General features: G+C 32.2%; 1 protein-coding gene across 1 annotated transcript in view; it reads right to left on the bottom strand.

Annotated features, from left to right (window-relative positions):
• CWC22 (CWC22 spliceosome associated protein homolog) overlaps positions 1-20,241 on the bottom strand; it is a 59,975-nt gene that overhangs the window by 20,290 nt on the left and 19,444 nt on the right. Inside the window, exons 5-14 of the mRNA XM_036879454.2 lie at positions 19,835-20,086; positions 17,455-17,583; positions 15,798-15,966; positions 15,360-15,413; positions 12,745-12,880; positions 12,449-12,655; positions 12,294-12,356; positions 6,942-7,046; positions 5,704-5,785; positions 970-1,030 (exon numbers count right to left, since the gene is read on the bottom strand). Coding sequence (XP_036735349.2) covers positions 970-1,030; positions 5,704-5,785; positions 6,942-7,046; positions 12,294-12,356; positions 12,449-12,655; positions 12,745-12,880; positions 15,360-15,413; positions 15,798-15,966; positions 17,455-17,583; positions 19,835-20,086 — 1,258 coding nt within the window. The remainder of the gene's footprint in view (positions 1-969; positions 1,031-5,703; positions 5,786-6,941; positions 7,047-12,293; positions 12,357-12,448; positions 12,656-12,744; positions 12,881-15,359; positions 15,414-15,797; positions 15,967-17,454; positions 17,584-19,834; positions 20,087-20,241) is intronic.

The raw sequence follows: 20,241 nt of genomic DNA, 5'->3' as shown, positions 1-20,241 counted from the left end.
ATTTCAATAAAATTTTATTTACAAAAATGAATGGTGCCAATTCCTGTAACAGAGCATACTTAAAGTCTTAAGACAAAGGACTTGTATCTCTTGAACTTAACTCAGATAGTGAAGGAGATCTTTTAGAAGAACTAGAGACCAAACAGCCTAATAGAGCATATACATTAACTCTGGCATTTGTGCTGAGTCTACTACATGTAAAGCAAGATGTGAAATACAAAAACCCTGAAAGTCTTGGCCCAGATTCCAAGGATCTAAAATGTAGATGGGCAGAAGGCAATACACATAATACAACTAGAAAAAAATGCGCAAAGGAATCCATTTCATCTAGTCTTTATTATCCTTTCTATTAGGGTTCTATGATACTTTGAATGGCTAAGTATACTGAGTTTTTACACTGTGAGTCCAATGGTGAAGAGGGGGATAATATGTACTTTATGGATTGCTGAATCTCTCACAGGCAGAGTACTTGACATACAGTATATGTTGAACACAATTACTGAATGAATCAATGAATGAAAAAAAAGATACAGATTCTTTCATATTATTCTATTAAAGAATTTAACAACATGCACAGTGATCTTTATAATTTCTACCACAAAAGAATGCTTTAGTGAATAAAGTAGATGGACCATGTAATTCATTGAGGAACAAATTTCCTACTGTATTTAAGCCACTATTTGATTTACAAGCAACCATTCAGACATTTATGTAAATTGCAGTGGTTCCAGGGAGATTCCCTCCTTTTCCCATATCCCATTCAAACAGCTGATATAGTTCACTGGAGTGAATAGCATATATGAACTCTCAACTACTCCTGAGTTTTGAATTATTTTAAAATTTTAGAAAATCTACATTTAAAATATGAATATTTAGTACTGAGTTGTTGCAAGTGATGAAACCTTTTAACTGTCTTAAACATTTTTATAGCCAATACATATTTTCTAATAGAAAAAAAAGTAAACATACTGTTTGGCTTTCAGGAAACTCCATTTTCAACAATTTGTGAGCACATTCTTCAAAATCTAAACTGTAGAGATGAAAATGGTCACAATAGTTAGGTTAAAAACTTTCAACATAGTTAAAATGTAGTACTTTTTTATATGTAAGAACCTTACTGTAATAATTGTCTTAAATATTTTACTATAATTTCATATTGTATTGTGTATATAAAAAAGGCATAGCTCTAAACTCTATAAAGAATGAATAATTGATATATGCTACAATGTGGATGCAACTTTGAATTATGCTAGTAAAAGAAAGTCAGACAAAAAAGGCTATATATACAGTATGATTTCATTTATATATAAAATGTCCAGAATAGGCAAATATATAGACACAGAAAGTAGACAATTTTTATTACACTGCTAAGTATTTCCAGTTCTCTCTGATCTAAGTCAGGAAGAGGTTAAAGATACTCCAGAAACCCAGCATGACATCTACTGCTCAATCACATTTACAAATCACTTTAATTCATAACCAAGCACAGGGCTTCTACAGTTTGTAAAAACTAAGCACAAAAATAGTAAATGACCGAGTCGCTTAAAAGGAAAAAAGTTTGCTTTTATATAACATTCATATAAATTGCACTAAAAATATTTTCAAATGCTTTATTTGTGAGAATTATCAAAACAATGTGAATGTGATTCAGGGATAATGCCAATATATTTGTACTTTTTGTAGAATGTTCAAGCCCTCATTCTTTGATAACAGCGGTAAAAAATAATAACCCACTGAAATATAATAATTATGAATTTAGTTTTATGGTTAATTTGTACCCCTTACAGATTATACATATAGGTAAGATTAAACAATACGTCACAGTAACATGAAAATATTAAACAGTAGTTGATAAACTTTAATATACAGCAATAGCAAAAAGTATTTAAAAAGATGTGACATTTTCTTTTATTCTTTTTTTTTTAACAGGATTAGCACTCAGGAAAACACCCTGCAATTTCTGAAAGCAAGTCAAGTAGTCGATGGAAAAATTTTACAACTTTTCTTTTCCCTATTAAGTGAAGGATCAGACAGAAGGTAAACTGTAAGAGTCTGTTTTCCTTTTTTATTTTAAAAAGATTTTAAATATCTTGTTTTATTTTAAAAAGATTTGATGACTCCCTAAAGTTATTCGAAGTTGCACTAAATATAAATATTAAGTGAATTAGATATGCTTGATATTTTAGTTCTTAGCTTGTTGCTAAACCAAATGGAATTCCAGCTTTAACACAAATCAACAGTGACTGAGAGAAGGGTAAAGAAAAAAGATTTACATGACACTGGTTTTCATGTTTTGTTTACAAACGGTTTTGTTGATGTTTCCAAATGAAGAAACTTTAAATTGGTAAGAACATGATAGTCCAACCTCCCTCTGATACTATAGTTTCAATAATAAAAACCAGACTGGATCAAAGAGGAATATCTTAATATTCAAAAGCAAAGTCATTTGTAAGTTTTATGTTTGGTATAATTAAAAGAGGTCATTGAAGGGGCCAGAACAGTAAGAAGGTAAGAGTACTGGTGAGATCACTCAACAAGTCTGAAATGAAAATAAATTAAAAAATTACATCACACCTCAACAAACAGAAAGCAAATAAGCCAATTAAAAAATGGGCAGAGGAGCTGAACAGACACTTCTCCAAAGAAGAAATTCAGATAGTCAACAGGCACATGAAAAGATGCTCCACATCGCTAATCATTAGAGAAATGCAAATTAAAACCACAATGAGATATCACCTCACACCAGTAAGGATGGCCAACATCCAAAAGACCAACACCAACAATTGTTGGCGAGGATGCAGAAAAAGGGGAACACTCTTACACTGCTGGTGGGAATGCAAATTAGTTCAACCACTGTGGGAAGCAGTATGGAGGTTACTCTGAAAACTAAAAATAGAAATACCATTTGACCCAGGAATTCCACTCCTAGGAATTCACCCTAAGAATGCAGCAGCCCAGTTTGAAAAAGACAGATGCACCCCTATGTTTATCACAGCACTATTTACAATAGCCAAGAAATGGAAGCAACCTAAATGTCCATCAGTACATGAATGGATAAAGAAGATGTGGTACATATACACAATGGAATATTATTCAGCCATAAGAAGAAAACAAATCCTACTATTTGCAACAACGTGGATAGAGCTAGAGGGTATTATGCTCAGTGAAAAAGCCAGGTGGAGAAAGGCAAGTATCAAATGATTCCACTCATCTGTGGAATATAAAAACAAAGAAAAAACTGAAGACAAAACAGCAGCAGACTCACAGAACTAAAGAATGGACTAACAGTTACCAAAGGGAAAGGGACTGGGGAGGATGGGTGGGAAGGAGGGATAAGGGGAAAAAAGGGCATTACGATTAGCACACATAATGTGGAGGTGGGGGCATGGGGTAGGCAAGGCAGTATAGCATAGAGAAGACAAGTAGTGACTCTATAGTATCTTACTACGCTGATGGACAGTGACTGTAATGGGGTATGTGGTGGGGACTTGATAATGGGAGGAGTCTAGTAACCATAATGTTGCTCATGCAATTGTACATTAATGATATCAAAATAAAAAAAGAAAATTAAAAAATAAAAGTAAATAAATAAAATAAAATCACAGAGTTCAGCTGTCAGAACTTAGTTTTGTTCTTAAGGTTTCCAAAAGGGAACTATTTGTATAAAATGTCAGATTGTCATCTGACTTGGTGATTATATTTCATTCTTGGTTTCTAGGTCGGTATACTACTAACATAAGACTTCAGGAAAATACAAAAAACTGGAAAAAACTACTACTCAAAAATCTGTAATCCAACCTCCTCTCAAGATAATCACTGTTAATAGATTATGTATTACTTCTAGAATCTGCCTACCTATTTAAATAGTTAAGATAATATTACTGGCATAATAGTTTATATTTTATATACTTTTTCCCCAGCTAACATCAAATCAAACCACTTGTTCACATCAATAACAATTCTCCATTAACCTAATTTTTAACGGTAGCATAAACTGGACATTTTGATTATTTGTAATAGTAAGACTCTTTTTTTTGCACTGAACAATTCTGTATATAATTCTGTCAATATGTATTTATTTAATACAATGAAAACGAAGGATCGAATGGCACAGACACTAAACCATTGACTCTTATTACCAAAAGGCTTTCCATGAGTGTAATTTAAATTTAAATTCCAACCAGTAATGTTGATGCACATATCACTAAAATCATTAGTACTGAGTATTGTTAGTTAAGAAAAAAAATTTCAACTGTCTTAATGACCAGTAAGAGCACTTACTCCTCTAGTGATATTTGATAACATTTTTTGTTTTATAATCCCTTTACATGAATCTCCCAACCTTGTCTAAACATCTTTTTATCAGTCTTATGTTTCTATCCTAAAATTTGCATAAGCTTTTAAATATAGTAACCATTGTCATATATACATTTTTTTTTACTAGACATTTAGGGGCTCAGAACTCCTAACAAATAGTGACACATAAGATATTAGTTACTGCTACTAGGATTGGTCTCACTACGAAATAGGGCTATTACTTGTCTAATGCTTTAATTTTCCAAATCTTTTGTGTGATTCAGAGATTATCAAGGTTAAGTCAACTAAAAGAAAATTTTCTTTTAGATAATTATTCAAAGAGCTCTACTGTAACTCTTCAAAGTTAATGTTAATAGCAATATTAAAACAATGAATCTGTTTACAATTGACTACTGCTCAATTTCTAAAAAAAGGACATACAAACAAAAGGAAACTCTAAGAGGAGTAACCTATAATAAGACTTTCTCATTTTCCACTTTAAGTTTGTATGAAAACAATATTTAATAGTTCTTTCATGTGAAATGCAAATAAATATGTAAGGATAAACCAAAAACATTTCTAACCAATAGTTTGCTGTTTAACATTTCTCTTTTTGAAGATGAATCAAAGCCAAAAAGTTTTCAGACAGACTGAAAACAAGATGACTCCTACTTATGAATCACTTTTGCTATTACAACATACTAAATGGAAATATACAAAACTTAGTAACAAAACAAACTGTTCCTCCTCCAATGTAAAATGTAAACACTATGCCCACTAAATCAATAGGTTGATTTGCATACAAAACAGATTACTAAACATTAAATATTTTCATTTATTTCTCCTCAAAACTAAATTCACAGCTTTCAAAGGCAATAGGTTGTTTTTATGACATCATAGTTCTTACTTAACATTACTTCAAAGGGTACTCAAAATCTTCCTTATTCCTATTTCCATTTATATTCATTTCCATCTGCAGAATAAATCAGTGTTCACAAGTTATCCAAATAGTGCTTCTCTGCTTAGGACCAGAATTAGAAACCAATTTTGAAAAAATATTAATTTCTACTACACATTAAATACTGTATATATGGCTAACTATAATACAGAATTGTTTTCAGGGTTTTTTTTTAGTGATATTTAACTATAAGGAATGACATACTTAAAAAAAAAACATTTAATTCTGAAATACAATTAGACCTTACAAATAAGTAAAGACAACTTGTTCTTGAAGCGAAGAACCAACAGTAGGGACCTATGAATTTGGACTCGGGACAGGGGTAGAGAGACATGTAGTCTGAAATCCCTGAAATGACATTTTGCTTTTTGTCATCAGATTTTTAAAAATCCCATCTCTTTGCCCATCCTCTCCCAAAAATAAGGGTCAACTGAGCTACAGTATCTTACCTTGACTGAATGGCAAGATAAATTGTACGACGAAATGATACTAGATTAATTTCTGTTTTGTCATGAATAGTCACTTTTTGTCCTGAAAGGAAACATAATTATGAAAATACAAAAATAAATGTGAGGCACTGAAAATGTATCTTTGTATAACAAATTTTTTCATAAATCTATTTAGAATTTGAATTTAATATAATACTCTTTCTACAGTATAAATTAGTATTTGTAGAATTCAAAGTAACTATATCTAGTCTTTTGCCATATTTTATAGTACTTTAATTAGTTTTGTCAGCTGAAAGAAGTTCAGAACCACACCAGGAAAACTAATTTTGTTTGTGTATCACCTGCTTATTTAGATACTATCAAAGGTTGCACTCATGCTATGGTTTGGTAAAGCATTATTTCTAGAATTATAAACAGAATCTTGATGATTTGGAAGAGCTGTAACTTATGGTTAGAAATTCAGTCCACAGAGCATGCCATCATATTGACCAGGTTGGAGCATCATGACAGGTTGGATGGGTCCAACATGACTGTGTACTTGTCAAAATGTTCTCTCTACTGAATGGAAAACTTTTCTTATAAATTATTGAATAGTTTTTATTGAACAGCATTTTCACAACAACAAAGAAATTTTAAAGTTAAATGTAGTACATGGATAGGAGATGTAGTAAATAATATCCTACGTATGTATGTTCTGATATTTTAACTGAGACTTAACCAAAGTAAAGTTCTAAGCTTATTTTTCTGTGTAATAATGTAATCAAAGCTGAAGAGGAAGAACATCATGCCTGCTCTGTACAAATATAGCTTTTGGCTGCCCCACTCTATTTTCGCCAAAATTAATGTAGCAAATATCTAGTTGCTCTCATCTGTCACATTCATGCCAGGGTTACATAAATCACATGCATTCAACATGAATGCACCTTTTTCATAGTTTAGAATTAAAGGCATAAAGTGTCAAATTAAATTTATGATATTAAAAAATAAATTTCCTCAATACTCTTAGAGCAGGGTTTTTCAACTTGGGCAATACTTTTTGGGCAGGATAATGCCTGGTTGTGCAGAGCAGTCTTGTGGCTTACAGGATGCTGGACAACATCCCTAGTCTTCACCCACTAGGTATCAGTTGCATCCTTCCCAACCCTTCACAATTAAGAACTACCGTTTTAGAGGATTATATTAAAATTAATTTAATTTCCAAGTATTTAGAATATTATTTGAGTAAGTTATACTTTTACCTTCTCCATCTTCTTCTCCTTCTTCCTCTTCTTCTTCCTCCTCCTCTTCACTACTTCCAGCATCTTGATCTGTGTTTGAGTCGCTGTCTCCTTCATCAAGAATTTCTGTAGTAACAAAGTAAGTTGAACAAAATATTAATAAACAAATGATGCAAACGAATCTTATTCTGAGATTACTCTCAGTTCACTGAATGAAATCTCTCATAGTTTAATAGTTTATCAACCAACAAAGATGATCACACAGGCCTTATGACACTGCCTCGGTGGTCAGAGATCATTGTAACTGATTCAAGTAGAGAGAGGTATCATTCTTCTGCCAGACAGGAAGTGGCCATGAAACAGGGAAGAGATGAGAGGAACAAAGCAACAGTATATGAAGCTTTTCTAAAAGAGCAAGATCACTGGAAAAATAAATTAGGAATGAAAACTAGCATATTGTAGTCAAAATATTATTGGTTCATCATCAAGAAGAAGACGACGTATACAAAAAGTTAAAGTTAGATCCAGAAATCAAGAACACAGACTAAAAATATTTTTTGAAAGATTAGAGGGAACAATTGCATAATTTAGTGTTCACTTTAAATAAATAGCAATGAGATTTTTATCAAAATGTCTACCTACCAAATTGAGTATTATAATCTATCCCAAAATTTTCCATATATAAATGGAAGCAGAAGCTTAAAAACCTTTAAGAAAATTGGTAAGTTGAGCACTTCACTGGATTATCACTTCTTAAAATAAAAGTCTCACCCCCCGTTTTGAGAAAAATCTTCTGCATCCGTGGATGTTTTATTGCCCTTGTCTAGCTTGGATTAACACATAGTCTACAGGCACACACCTGATCATCTACATTTGCTCTCTTACAACACTAAACTAAGTTTCCTACCTTTATCTTACATCTACCTACCACTTCAGCATTTTATTAAAAATAATAATAATAATAATAATAATAATAATAAAGGGAGAAATGTGGGATCCACATATAAATCAAGTATAAAAATCAAACAAATATTCATATTTGACCTGATTGTTTATAGTTCATAATGCATGATCAAAACCAAAAGTTTCTGTGATGACTGCCCTTGTACTGTTCACCATGTAAGAACTTATTCATTATGTAAGAATTTGTTCACCATGTATGAACTTGTTCGTTATGCTTCAGAAGATTGGAGACTGATGAGAATTAGGCTTGGGGTGGATTAATGATTGTGCATTGAGCATTGACTCCCCTATACAGAATTCTATTGTTGTTAACAACCATTTGATCAATAAATATGAGAGATGCCCTCTCAAAAAAAAAAAACAACTCTCTCCTAATAAAAATGTTTATTCTACTGTAAAAAATATAAGTCACATTCAGAACTGGACAAAAATAGTGATGTAAATAAGAGACTATGCAAGCCCAATCACCATGTTAATAGTTAACAAATGGCAAAAATCAAAATTATATTTTGCCAATGGTGTGTGCTCTATTAGTCTGATCAAGGATTTCAGAAACCTGGTCAAGACTATTTGCACTTCTATTTTTTTTTTTTAATTCTCAACAGTTTCCAATCTTCTGAAGCATAACGAACAAGTTCTTACATGGTGAACAAATTCTTACATAGTGAATAAGTTCTTACATGGTGAACAGTGCAAGGGCAGTCATCACAGAAACTTTTGGTTTTGATGATGCATTATGAAATATAAACAATCAGGTCAAGTTTGATTTTTATACTTGATTTATATGTGAATCCCACATTTCTCCCTTATTATTTTTATTATTATTATTTCTTTTAATAAAATGCTGAAGTGGTAGGTAGATGCAAGATAAAGGTAGAAAACATAGTTTAGTGCTTTAAGAGGGCAAATGTAGATGATCAGGTGTGTGCCTATAGACTAAGTATTAATCCAAGCTAGACAAGGGCAACAAAACATCCACAGATGCAGAAGATTTCTCTCAAAACAGGGGGGGTGAGGTTCTAAGCCTCACCTCTGTTGATCCCCAATTTCTCACCTGATGGCCCCCCTGCGACTGTGCCTGTCTTAGGTTGTTCCTCCCTTGAAGAATCTTACCCGTCTCTGGCTATCCAGTCATCTTCCGGCGCCATACAGGGAAATGTAAAGTTGGTAAGTGAGAGAGAAGCAATATTGTTTGAAAAGGTTAGCTTTTTACTTCTTTGCAGATTTATGCCCTGTATTTGCACTTCTATTTTAACAAGAAATTTTTAACACAAAGTTTTGGGGTCAACTCATTTTAAGAAAAATGCTAATTTATTTATATTTAACTAGGCAGTATAAATCAGGAGCCACTATAAAATTCAATGTTAGCAGAGAACTTCACACTATGAAGAATTAATCATTTAATAGAAATGGAGAGTTATCATTCAGCCCTCAGCTGACATACAAATCTCCTTAAGAATATTTATAACAAATGATTTCAAGAAATAATATAAAGTTGTCTAGTTTATTATTAGACAGACTTTTAAAAGAGGAAACTATTCAGTATTCAACAGTAGGAAGACAGGCACTCCTGCTGTTTTCCCAAATGCTGTAAGACCTAAAACACAAGTACACCTGGGCCACTCTAAGGTGCTAATTACTAAAGCTATGTGCACTTCCTGCTGTGGCCATTTTCTTATGCCAGCTCCAGAAGATTTTATGAAAGAATGAAGGTCAGATGAATTGTCTAGTCCTTTACATTATCCTCTCCTCAACTCTCCACTTGAAAATCTACTTACTGAAATATCTTATGCAATGACAACTGGATTTCATTAACTGAATGAAGCAGTAGTTTTAGCGTATGGCCTGTGAGTCCCTGTGGGGATCATTGAGACCTGTCAGGTGGTAGGCGAGGTCAAAACTATTTTCATAATAATACCAACACATTATTTGCCTTTCACTGTACTGTAATCAGCATGGGGAGTCCAAATGCAAGGGAGTTAAAACTGCTGCGGCCTGAACACCAATCAGGGCACCCAACGTTACTCGCAGTCATTGTGCTCTTTACCACCTCACTCTTGTAGTAGGAAAAAGAGCCAGTTTCACTTAAGAATGCCCTTAAAGAAGCAGCAGAAAATTATTAATTTTATTAAGTTTCAGTCCTTGAGTGTAGGCATTTATAATAATCTGAGTAACAAAATATGAAGTTTGTATACAGCATGTCTGTTCAAGACAGATGTACAACACTGACAGTTACATCAAGGAGAAGCACTTGTGTGACTATGGTTTGCAAGATGAGTTATTAGCTTTCATTTTAATTGAAAGAATGGTAAACTATACTTGTTAGCTATTTGGCAGTTATTTTCTCAAATATAAATGAAGTGAGACTGTCACTTCAAGGGAAATAACTAACCACCATGGTATTTGCCACCATGATAAAGTTAGAGTTTTCAGGAGAAAATTAGAATTTTGGAAAATGTATATCCATCCCTGTGGGCTTGACAGGTTCCCAATAATTAGACTTTTCTGATAAGAATGGTGGCAATATTAATAAATATGATTTTTGGTATTACATTAACATGTTAATTTAATTTTGATAATGTTACTGTGTTAACACTTAGAAGATGTACATAACTCAGAGAATCAGTATTTTCCACATGATAAATGTTACAAAACAATGCATCAGTAAAAGATCCATTGAAACTGACAAGCCAATTGATTTTAATGTGAGAGTATGAAAATTCATGGATATTACTGGTTTCACATTGTAATTAATATTTAAGAAACTATTAGTTATTAAATATTAGCATATTAAGGGGTAATATACACATTATTAGTAAAGGCTATAAAAATAACTCTTTTTCCAACTACATATCTATGTGAGGCTAAATTTTCCTCACATACTTAAATCAAAACAACCTTATTGCAACAGATTGAAAGCAGAAAATAATAGGATGTTTCCTGTTAAACTGTATAAAATACATAAAATATGCCATTCTTAAATATTTTGTTTTTTTGTAATGCAGTTATTTTCATAAAAATATGTAATGTATATAAACATGTAGTTTATTATTTTGAAATAATATATTAAGTATTATAATATTCTCTTTTAATTTCTAATAAATAAATGTCAGTAGATATAACCCACATAAACTAAAGCTCTTGAAGTCCTAAATAATTTTCAACCATATAAAAGGATTTTGAGTCCAGAGTTTAAGAAGTGCTGTAATAAAGGAGAATACTTCTTCCCTGGCACTGGCTAACTGCTGAGACTAAAAAAATGGATGGGGAATTGTCAGGCTAAAAAAAAAAAAACATGTATAATAAGGATTCCACAAAACCATTTAGAATTTTTGAGGGAGACTACAAAAAAAGTAGTTCATAAGAAAAGAAGACAAAATGGGTGTAAGGAATTTCCGTGTTTAGAAACAAAATTATAACAGCAAAAGAAAGCTGGTCATTGCAATGAAAGGTCCCTAGGAAATCAGCATCAAAGAAGAGAAATCTATTTATAGTCCCAGATTTTTAAGAAACATATAGAAATGGAAAGCTTCTTACACCTTTACATTATACTCAGCATTCCACTTCTAAGCCTGACTAACGCATAGAAGGCACGCAGTGATGGGAGTTTTAGGTCTCTGCATTCTCTTCCTAGGAGCTTTCAGAGCAGTTAAGTACTTAGGTAAAATCACAACTCAAGGGAAATAAACCCATGAAAGTATAATATAATTATAAAATATAATTACAGGATATAATTTTATAAGTAGCCTTGAATATTACCTTTAGAAGGAAAAGTATGATAACGAAACATGGGGAAAAAAAATCATTGTCTAAATACTTGTTCTGTGGCAATACACATTTATCCTTACACAAATATCAAACAAGTAACTTATTCTAGGTCACTTAGCTACTAATGGCAAAGACAAAATACAAACCAAAGTCTGTCCAAAGTTAGTGCTTGCAATATATTAATGACCTACAAATGATAATAATCAATTCATACATTTATTAAGCACAGATACTATATCTAGTGTTGATTGATTTTATCAGGGTATTAATCTTCGCTGAAGAAATAATAAAGTATAGCACTTAATTGAATATTAAATTGGGTGTCAATTTAAGCAGCAATTCTTTAGTGGTCATAAAGTTAAATAAAGGTCACTACTAATATGGGAATATGTCTTATGAGGGATGAAACTTAAGGATTGCATAATTTAAATAGAGGGAAAAAGGAGAAGGAAAATGAGGTAAATAATTTAGAATGAAGTAATACCATGGAGAAGTACTAGACAGAAAGAAACAACGCATGGGGGAAGTAAAAGGCTTTATAGGAGAAGAGATTTCATTAGGTTGGAGGGGGCAGTAACCTCTACCTTCCTATCAGTATTACGTAACTACATAAATTGCTTCTATTTATAAAATTCTACATACCCTTCTTAATAGCTTTGTACTTCTCTTCGTTCTCCATAAAATTAGGATCCATCTTGAAAACATCTTAAAAAATAAATTAAAAGTTAAGTAAGTATTTATTTCCTGTATTTACATTTGTTGGTGCCCCACTTCCCAACCTCCATTCCCTGATTTACTAAGAACATCTTCTGGATTATAGTCATCCTCCAGGGGGAGCATATGAGTGAACTGATCATCATCTTCCACTAAGTCAAGTCCTTCTAGGATAATAGGGTGGTCCTTGAATCCATCTTTCCGTACAGCAAACATCACTTCAATCATATACTGAACTCTCTTGTCAATTTCAGACTCATGGAGAATGTTTCGAAGGCGTTCAAATATAGCTAATGTTAAACAGAAAGACAATAAATAAGCAATAAATATTATGATATTCAAACAAAAGCTCAATATCAAACCAAGGACACATTCTTACCATTGATGCCTCTTGGTGACACTTGTGTTAACTTGAGGCCACATTCCTTGAGAAAACCAATAGCTACTTCAACACTATCATCTGTTGGTCTTTCCAGGAGCAAGGTGAGCATTTCTAAACATAAAACCTCATGTGCCTTAAACACAATAAAGACATACAGAATGAGAAAATGCTTTGACATATATGAACCTACTACTGATAGTAATTTTAAAAATTAGTAAATTTGGTTTTTGCAGCAATATTGTACATGTCATGAGAAAAGTTTTATAATGTATGCAGAAATACTCCACAGATGGGATACAATTTTTCTTTCACTTTCATTATACTTCTATTAAGTATTTCCAGATAATTATTCCAAAAATCTAAATTTATTACAGTGGATACAACTATTTAACTTACCTCTAGAAATAATCATCTTATACATTACATATAGGAAATACAATACACATTAGCTACAGGAAATACCATAATTAACCTTAAAATATAAGTTAAAAATCATATGCTAATATTTTTTAATGAGATATTTTTATAATCACTACATGAAGAACAGTAATATTATTATTTTTATAATGCTTTTCTCCATAACCACAACTCTTAATTTCCACTTCCCAATTTATTCTATCAGCCACCCTGTTACATAGCAAATAGTTCTAAAATTACATAAATAATACTTTTATGAGAAAATATTTTTAACAGTTTCTGGTACACAAGGACACTTTTCAATACTTCCTCTATTTTTTATTTTAACTAAATCAAGCTATTTTCCCTAAACATGTTAAAAAATAAATGCTTATAAATAATGTCAGGTAGGATGGGAATATATTTCTATTGAACTTTGCTGTGAGAAGTAAATGAACTAGGAAGCCTGTTCAAAATACCTTGTGTATGGCTATCTAAAGTCAAACACTTGTTACGTGGAAGGAAAATGTGTACATCTCAACTCAGGAAAACAGCCTCTTTACATTGAGCATAATATTAAAAATACATATTGTTTGTATTCGGGGGGAGCTGGAAGGAGGGGTCTAACAGTCTTTAAAAAAATTTTTTTTTAATTTTTTAATTTTTTTCATTTTGGTATCATTAATATAAAACTACATGAGCAACACTGTGGTTACTAGATTCCCCCCTTATCAAGTCCCCACCACATACCCCATCACAGTCACTGTCCATCAGCATAGTAAGATGCTATAGAGTCACTACTTGTCTTCTCTGTGCTATACTGCCTTCCCCGTGCCTCCCCCTAGGTTATATGTGCTAATCGTAATGTCCCTTATTCCTTCTCCCTCCTTTCCCACTTACCCTCCCCAGACCCTTCCTTTTAGTAACTGTTAGTCCATTCTTGAGTTCTGTGAGTCTGCTGCTGTTTTGTTCCTCAGTTTTTGCTTTGTTCTTATACTCCACAGATGAGTGAAATCATTTGGTACTTGTCTTTCTCCGCCTGGCTTATTTCACTGAGCATAATACCCTCTAGCTCCATCCATGTTGTTGCAAATGGTAGGATTTGTTTTCTTCTTATGACTGAATAATATTCCATTGTGTATATGTACCACATCTTCTTTATCCATTCATCTACTGATGGACACTTAGGTTGCTTCCATTTCTTGGCTATTGTAAATAGTGCTGTGATAAACATAGGGGTGTATATGTCTTGGGTCTAACAGTCTTACATCAGTGACAAGAAAATATTGTCCTGTAACTAGTTGGGGAGATCTAAAATATTTATTATAGCTTTTTTGTGGCAATGCCAAAACTATCTCAATATAATTGAAATATACATTCAGACACTAAAACATATTATTATCTGGGCTTTTACAGATATAAGAAATTAAGTCTGCATGGTCTTAAGTAGCAAGTTATTGTAATAATATGACTAATTACATTAAAATCTACAAGGTTTCTAAGAGTGAACACTGGAAAGACTTTCATGCAGGAAAGAATTAAAATATTAATGTTAGAGAAATAAGACTAAGTGTGATTTTAGAATTCTTCCTTTTATCTATATTATAATTATACTTGATAACATACATCTGAAGGAAATCTTGCAGTATGAACAAGAGCAATTTTACTATTTTCAAGTTTAAACAAAAGCTGGATCAAAACTCTCAAACAGCAGATGAATAACAAACAAAACCTGAATAATAAAATTATTTGCAATCAAAACTGATTAAATTATTTTATCTACTGTATTTGATAAACTGAGTCAAAAAAAATATTTGACTATATATTATGTAGTTGCAGGAAGTAGTTTTTTATAGAATATCAGATGGTATTAGGTTCTCTTGAATGCCAGATACAGGGGAAAGGAGAGGAGGATATACCAATTTTATTGTTTTATAAATATGACTAAACAACATCCCTTTTGGAGGAATAATTTTTAGTTAAATAACCATACATACTATTAAAAGATCAATTTGATAAAACACTCATTCTGGTTCCTCTTTTCTTTCAAAGATATTAAATACATTATAGTTTTAAACCTGAAACTAAAATATCATCCAAGATACTTATCTGAAGGACTATAAATTAAAACAAGAATAGAAATATGTCACTAAAGTGGCATCAAACTTGTGGTCCGATGCACTGAATGGCAGGAAGTTTTGAAGATAATTACTTACCACATTTTGATTAATAAGATGTGCTACAAATTTTGAAGCTGTTAGACAAAGTTGCTGAAAAGAGAAGGTAGAGATTAATCTACAAACTAAAGCCAATTTTCCTTTGTCTATAGAATCTGCAGCTTACTTATATGCTCTACATAAAATATGTAACACACCACAATAATTTTTACATTATAAGAAAGTTATAAGATAAAAACTAATCCATGTGAAAGACTGCCATTTCTGCCTAATTATTTATAATTCTCAGTAACTATAGCCATCATTTTTGTGGCTCATCATTAGTGGCTGGCATATTTAGTAGAATAAACAAGTACTCATGAATTACAGTTTAGAAAAATAATTCTTATGCAGAAATAACCTTTGCTTATTACTGTTGATACTGGCTTACTCATCTGCCCCTACGTGACAGTCTATTTACAAGCCCATTAAATATACCTTATCATTTCTTCGATAGCCTTTTCGAAAATTAAGAATTAATCTCTTGAGAATTAATTCTCCAATTTGTGGAAATTTTGAGTTGATAATTGCCACTAATGCTGCATAAACATGGGTAAAGATTGGAGAAGCACCCTGTGCTTGCAAAACTGATCTGGACAGCAGGCCTCTGTTTAAAAAGGAAAAAAAAAAAAAGAAGTCAAAGATAATCTCCAATTTAATTACTAAGCAGTATTACTCCTGTGTAAATAATCACAAAAGCTAAATCTAGACTAGATTTTCACCACTTTATCTAGGGCAAGAGTTTGCCTTACTGATAAATAAAAACTGCTTTTGAAAAAACAGAACTTCAATTTATACTTTGTAAAATAGATTCTACTGTAATTTTTTCTTCAGAATTTTTTCTAATTATAATTCCTCTTCTGCATATGCTTGCTATATTTAGTCATGAATTTGAGTTTTTTAAACTTTTTATGCTAATTTAACATTTCAAAAAAGTGAAGGAACAAAAGAACTATTTCAGAAGTACTAATCTCAGACTTAATGTACTACTTCCACTACGGATCCACTGTTTATACAATAATTAATTCTGTGTTTAAGATAAATATTTGGATGGTCTCTAAGACTGTATTTTACAAAATAAAAATTAAGAAATGGAATATTCCTATGAGAGAAAAACACAAAGCACTGCAAGAATAATGCTAAAAAAAGGACAGGAAAACAAAAAGTTCTACTCCTAACTCACATTGAAATGGGTATGTTTCTATATGTATTTGATAAGGGGAAAGATGCAAGGTGGCCTAACTGAAGTTATTTTTAGCAATATAATGATAAATAATTATTTGATTACCAAAAGGTAGGAAAACAATGTCTTGATAATTACTATGACAACTGAATTACTAGAGAAGAAAATGAGAAAAGAGCCCAGCTTACAAGCTGTAAGAGATCTTATGCAACCCATAAAACTCTGAGTCTGCTTTTTTCTGAGTAAAATGGGAACTCTCTACCTGCCTTTGAAGATACTGGCTGCCTCTTGGTCCACTTTCTACACCACCAACATAGTACACCTTACTTTATACCCCCAAATGTTTTTGAGATGATAAATCAGGATCATGTGAGATGACACAGGAGAAAAAATACAGCCCTCAGATTTTAAAATTAAAAAGAGAACATAGGATATCTTCATTTCCTGACCCTTTTAAATATTATAATTACTTCAAACCACACAGAAAATGGATAGGTAATTCTTCTGCTTTTTAAAAACATATTGTTGATCTTTCTCATTTCTTTCATATTCATATTCTCACTTTGCTTTTATTAGAAATTAAATTGGCTTGAGGTAGCTCTTTTATATATATATATAAGATATATATATATATAAATATTATTACTCATGAGTTTAAATTATGGTAAATATTCAGTAAACAAGTATCTGTGCAAAAATCATTATGTTATATCAAAGCTTCTCAAAAAGCAATATTCCACAATCTTTAACTGTTATTTGTTAGTAGCTTACATTTTTACAAGAAATGTATTTTAAATAAATATTCCCAACTATGAAATGAAGGAGCACAATAAATCAGTGGTTACTGTTCTTGTTGTATGTTCCTTTCAAAAATTTCTATGAAATAATACAAATAAAATAGTTGACTCTTACCGTCCTCTAACTATATTTTCTTGAAGAAGTTCTTGAATAATAATGCCTATATTAGAAATGTTGACTTTGTTGATAAGACCATTGATTGACTTCTTTAGGGCCTCCCAGCTCATCCTCTGGTATGCTAAGCTAAAAAGAATTGATTTTAATAAAGATGGAAACTTAGTTGACAATTACAGTAAGTGGTTATAGTAAGAACTTTAAAAAATACTTAGTGTTCCTTGGTTTTTAACATTATTTTCACAAAATGACCCCAAAGTATGAGACTGTATATAATACACAGATTGTATCCTAAACTATATTTGATGTTCCATGTTTGATGCTCACTAATAAAATTATGTAAGGATGTACATATATACTGAAATTTACAAGATTAATAAATTAACATGTTTTACATCATAACATTTTCTTTACCTAAACTTGTTATTAAAATATTTTAAAATAAAAGCAATTATTTTTTATTTTAAATTATAAGATAAAATAGCCAAATATAAGCCATGAAAAGACAATTTTTATTATGTCCCTTCTCAGTCTGAGATATTTGCATTGTGTTAATATGGTCTGTTGCCTGAATTCACAACAGAAAGAAATACTAAAATTTAGTTAGAGATTAGTGAAAATAAAGAGGTAACATTTCCCCCTCATTTACATTCATGAATTGCTTAACCTGAAGGACTCTAGGTTAAGCATTCCTGTCCTAGAGTGGTATTACCAAGGAAGGGACTGTGATAGCAGTCTGTCCTGGTGGGGAAGAATACTTTATCACTGACAACATCCTCAGCAGAAACTGCGGTTAAGAAGCAGATTAACTTGCAGTTAATTTTATCATACTGTCTAAATTCCCTATAGATCATATGCTCCCTTACTGCCTGCACTCGAGGTAGAACACTCCCCCTGCCCTGCAACCCCAACCCTTTCATATGCTACTATCTAGAGAAGTAAAATCTATGGCTTAACAACTAACCTGATCAATAAGATACTGCTGATACAAAATCAATCTCTCCTATTAAACTGGTCAAAAGACTACATTCAAATACAAATACTTCCTAATTAGTAAGCCTAAAATATGCCTGACTGAGTATCTACTGACAGCAAACACTACAGAACTTCTCTTGGCGACTGACTTCTCGTTGTTCCCTTTACAGCCTAGGAACAGGCTTCAACTGTATATAAAATCATCTTCCAGGAATTCATTTAAAATTGCATATATGTGGATTCTTCTCTGCCTCTTTATTCATAAAGAAGTAGGAGCTGGATTAACAATGCTTCAACTTTTACACTACAGATTGTCTTAGACTAGATTGGAGACGGTGAATACGTCTCACTAATGCTGCCATTACTGCCTCCTCCAAGAGCAGAATGCCTAGATGATCTTAAGCACCCTCTAACCCCAAAAGCCATCTTCAAATCCCTTTCCAACAAAGCACTCAAGCCACAACTACCAAGTGCTGGAATATGACACAGAAAGAGAAACTTACTCATTTTAAATTAAATGTCATTTAACATCCCTTTCTAGCTCATACATTTTAAAAATTTTTATTTCAAATACTTATACATTATTTTATATAATGACATTTCTATTTCAAGCTAATTCTTGAAACAAATTTAGATTTCATTTATATAAGGCTCTCAGGTACTTTCAAGTTGTATTAAAACACACATGAAAAATACGCTTACACTCCTTCTTGGGTTCAACTGACATCTATGTTTCTTGAAGCTTAGCTACCCTCTATCCCAAACTTTTTACTAACCACCTGGAAGATGAGTGGCCATTTCAATCTTGGACCATACTTTTCCTAATTTCCTAAATACTATCTCATTTCACTAGGTCTTGAAAATGTCTTGAAAAACTTAGCTGTACTTCCCTACATAGCTCTTCATCATCCCAATTATTTTGAAAAAAGAAGGGAAGGTATTTTAAAGGTGAGTATTCATATATGAAATTTTACTGTTTGCCTTACTGTAGCAAAAAATTATAGTCTAACATGTTATAGTCTAGGAAATCAGAAAATTGTCAACATTGTTTCATACATTAGTACAGGGGTTGGCAAACTACACCTATGAGCCAAATGCAGACAACAGCCTGTTCTTATAAATAAAGCTTTATTGAACATAGCTACACTCGTTTGTTTAACTTGTTATCTCTGACTGTATTCTTTTGAACAGCAGAGTTGAGTGCCTGCAAGAGAAATGGAGTAACACACAAAGCCTAAAATATTTACTATCTGACCTTCTACAGAAAAAGTTTGCCAATTCTTAGTTTGGCAACACTGGGAAGATTCACTTTAGTACTAAAATATCAATAATACTCTTGATTATCTATGAACAAGTTTTTCAATGAGGATATAACTGCCTTGTATATTTAGTGATATTGACATGCCTGTTTTTATCTGTAATCTGTTCTTGCATCATCCTGAGTTTTGCAGGAGGAATATACGCTCCACCAGTGCGAGTAAGGAGAGGGTCCAGATCTTCTTTCTTCTTCTTTGCTGTAGGTTCATCCTGAGCAGAGGAACCTTGGGTCACCAATGGTTCGGGGCTTCTTCTCCCAGGAGATGGGGATTTCCGGGACCTTTTCCGGTCCACATCTCTTTCTCTTTCTCTTTCTCTGCGTTTTTCTCGGTCTCTACTTCTGTGTAATAATAATTTGCAAAAATGAAAAGATAATATACATTATATTCTTAAATAAACTATATACCAAATGAGTGAGACCACTTGTGGGCTGTAAATTCAGACAAGGAAAAGTGGTTTGGAATAATGAGGAAAGTGCTTCACAGAGAAAATGCA

Source organism: Manis pentadactyla, chromosome 6, assembly GCF_030020395.1.
Source record: "Manis pentadactyla isolate mManPen7 chromosome 6, mManPen7.hap1, whole genome shotgun sequence".
Classification (NCBI taxonomy): Eukaryota; Metazoa; Chordata; class Mammalia; order Pholidota; family Manidae; genus Manis; species Manis pentadactyla.
Note: the sequence above shows the minus strand (reverse complement) of the source record. Positions and strands in the feature narration are given on the sequence as shown.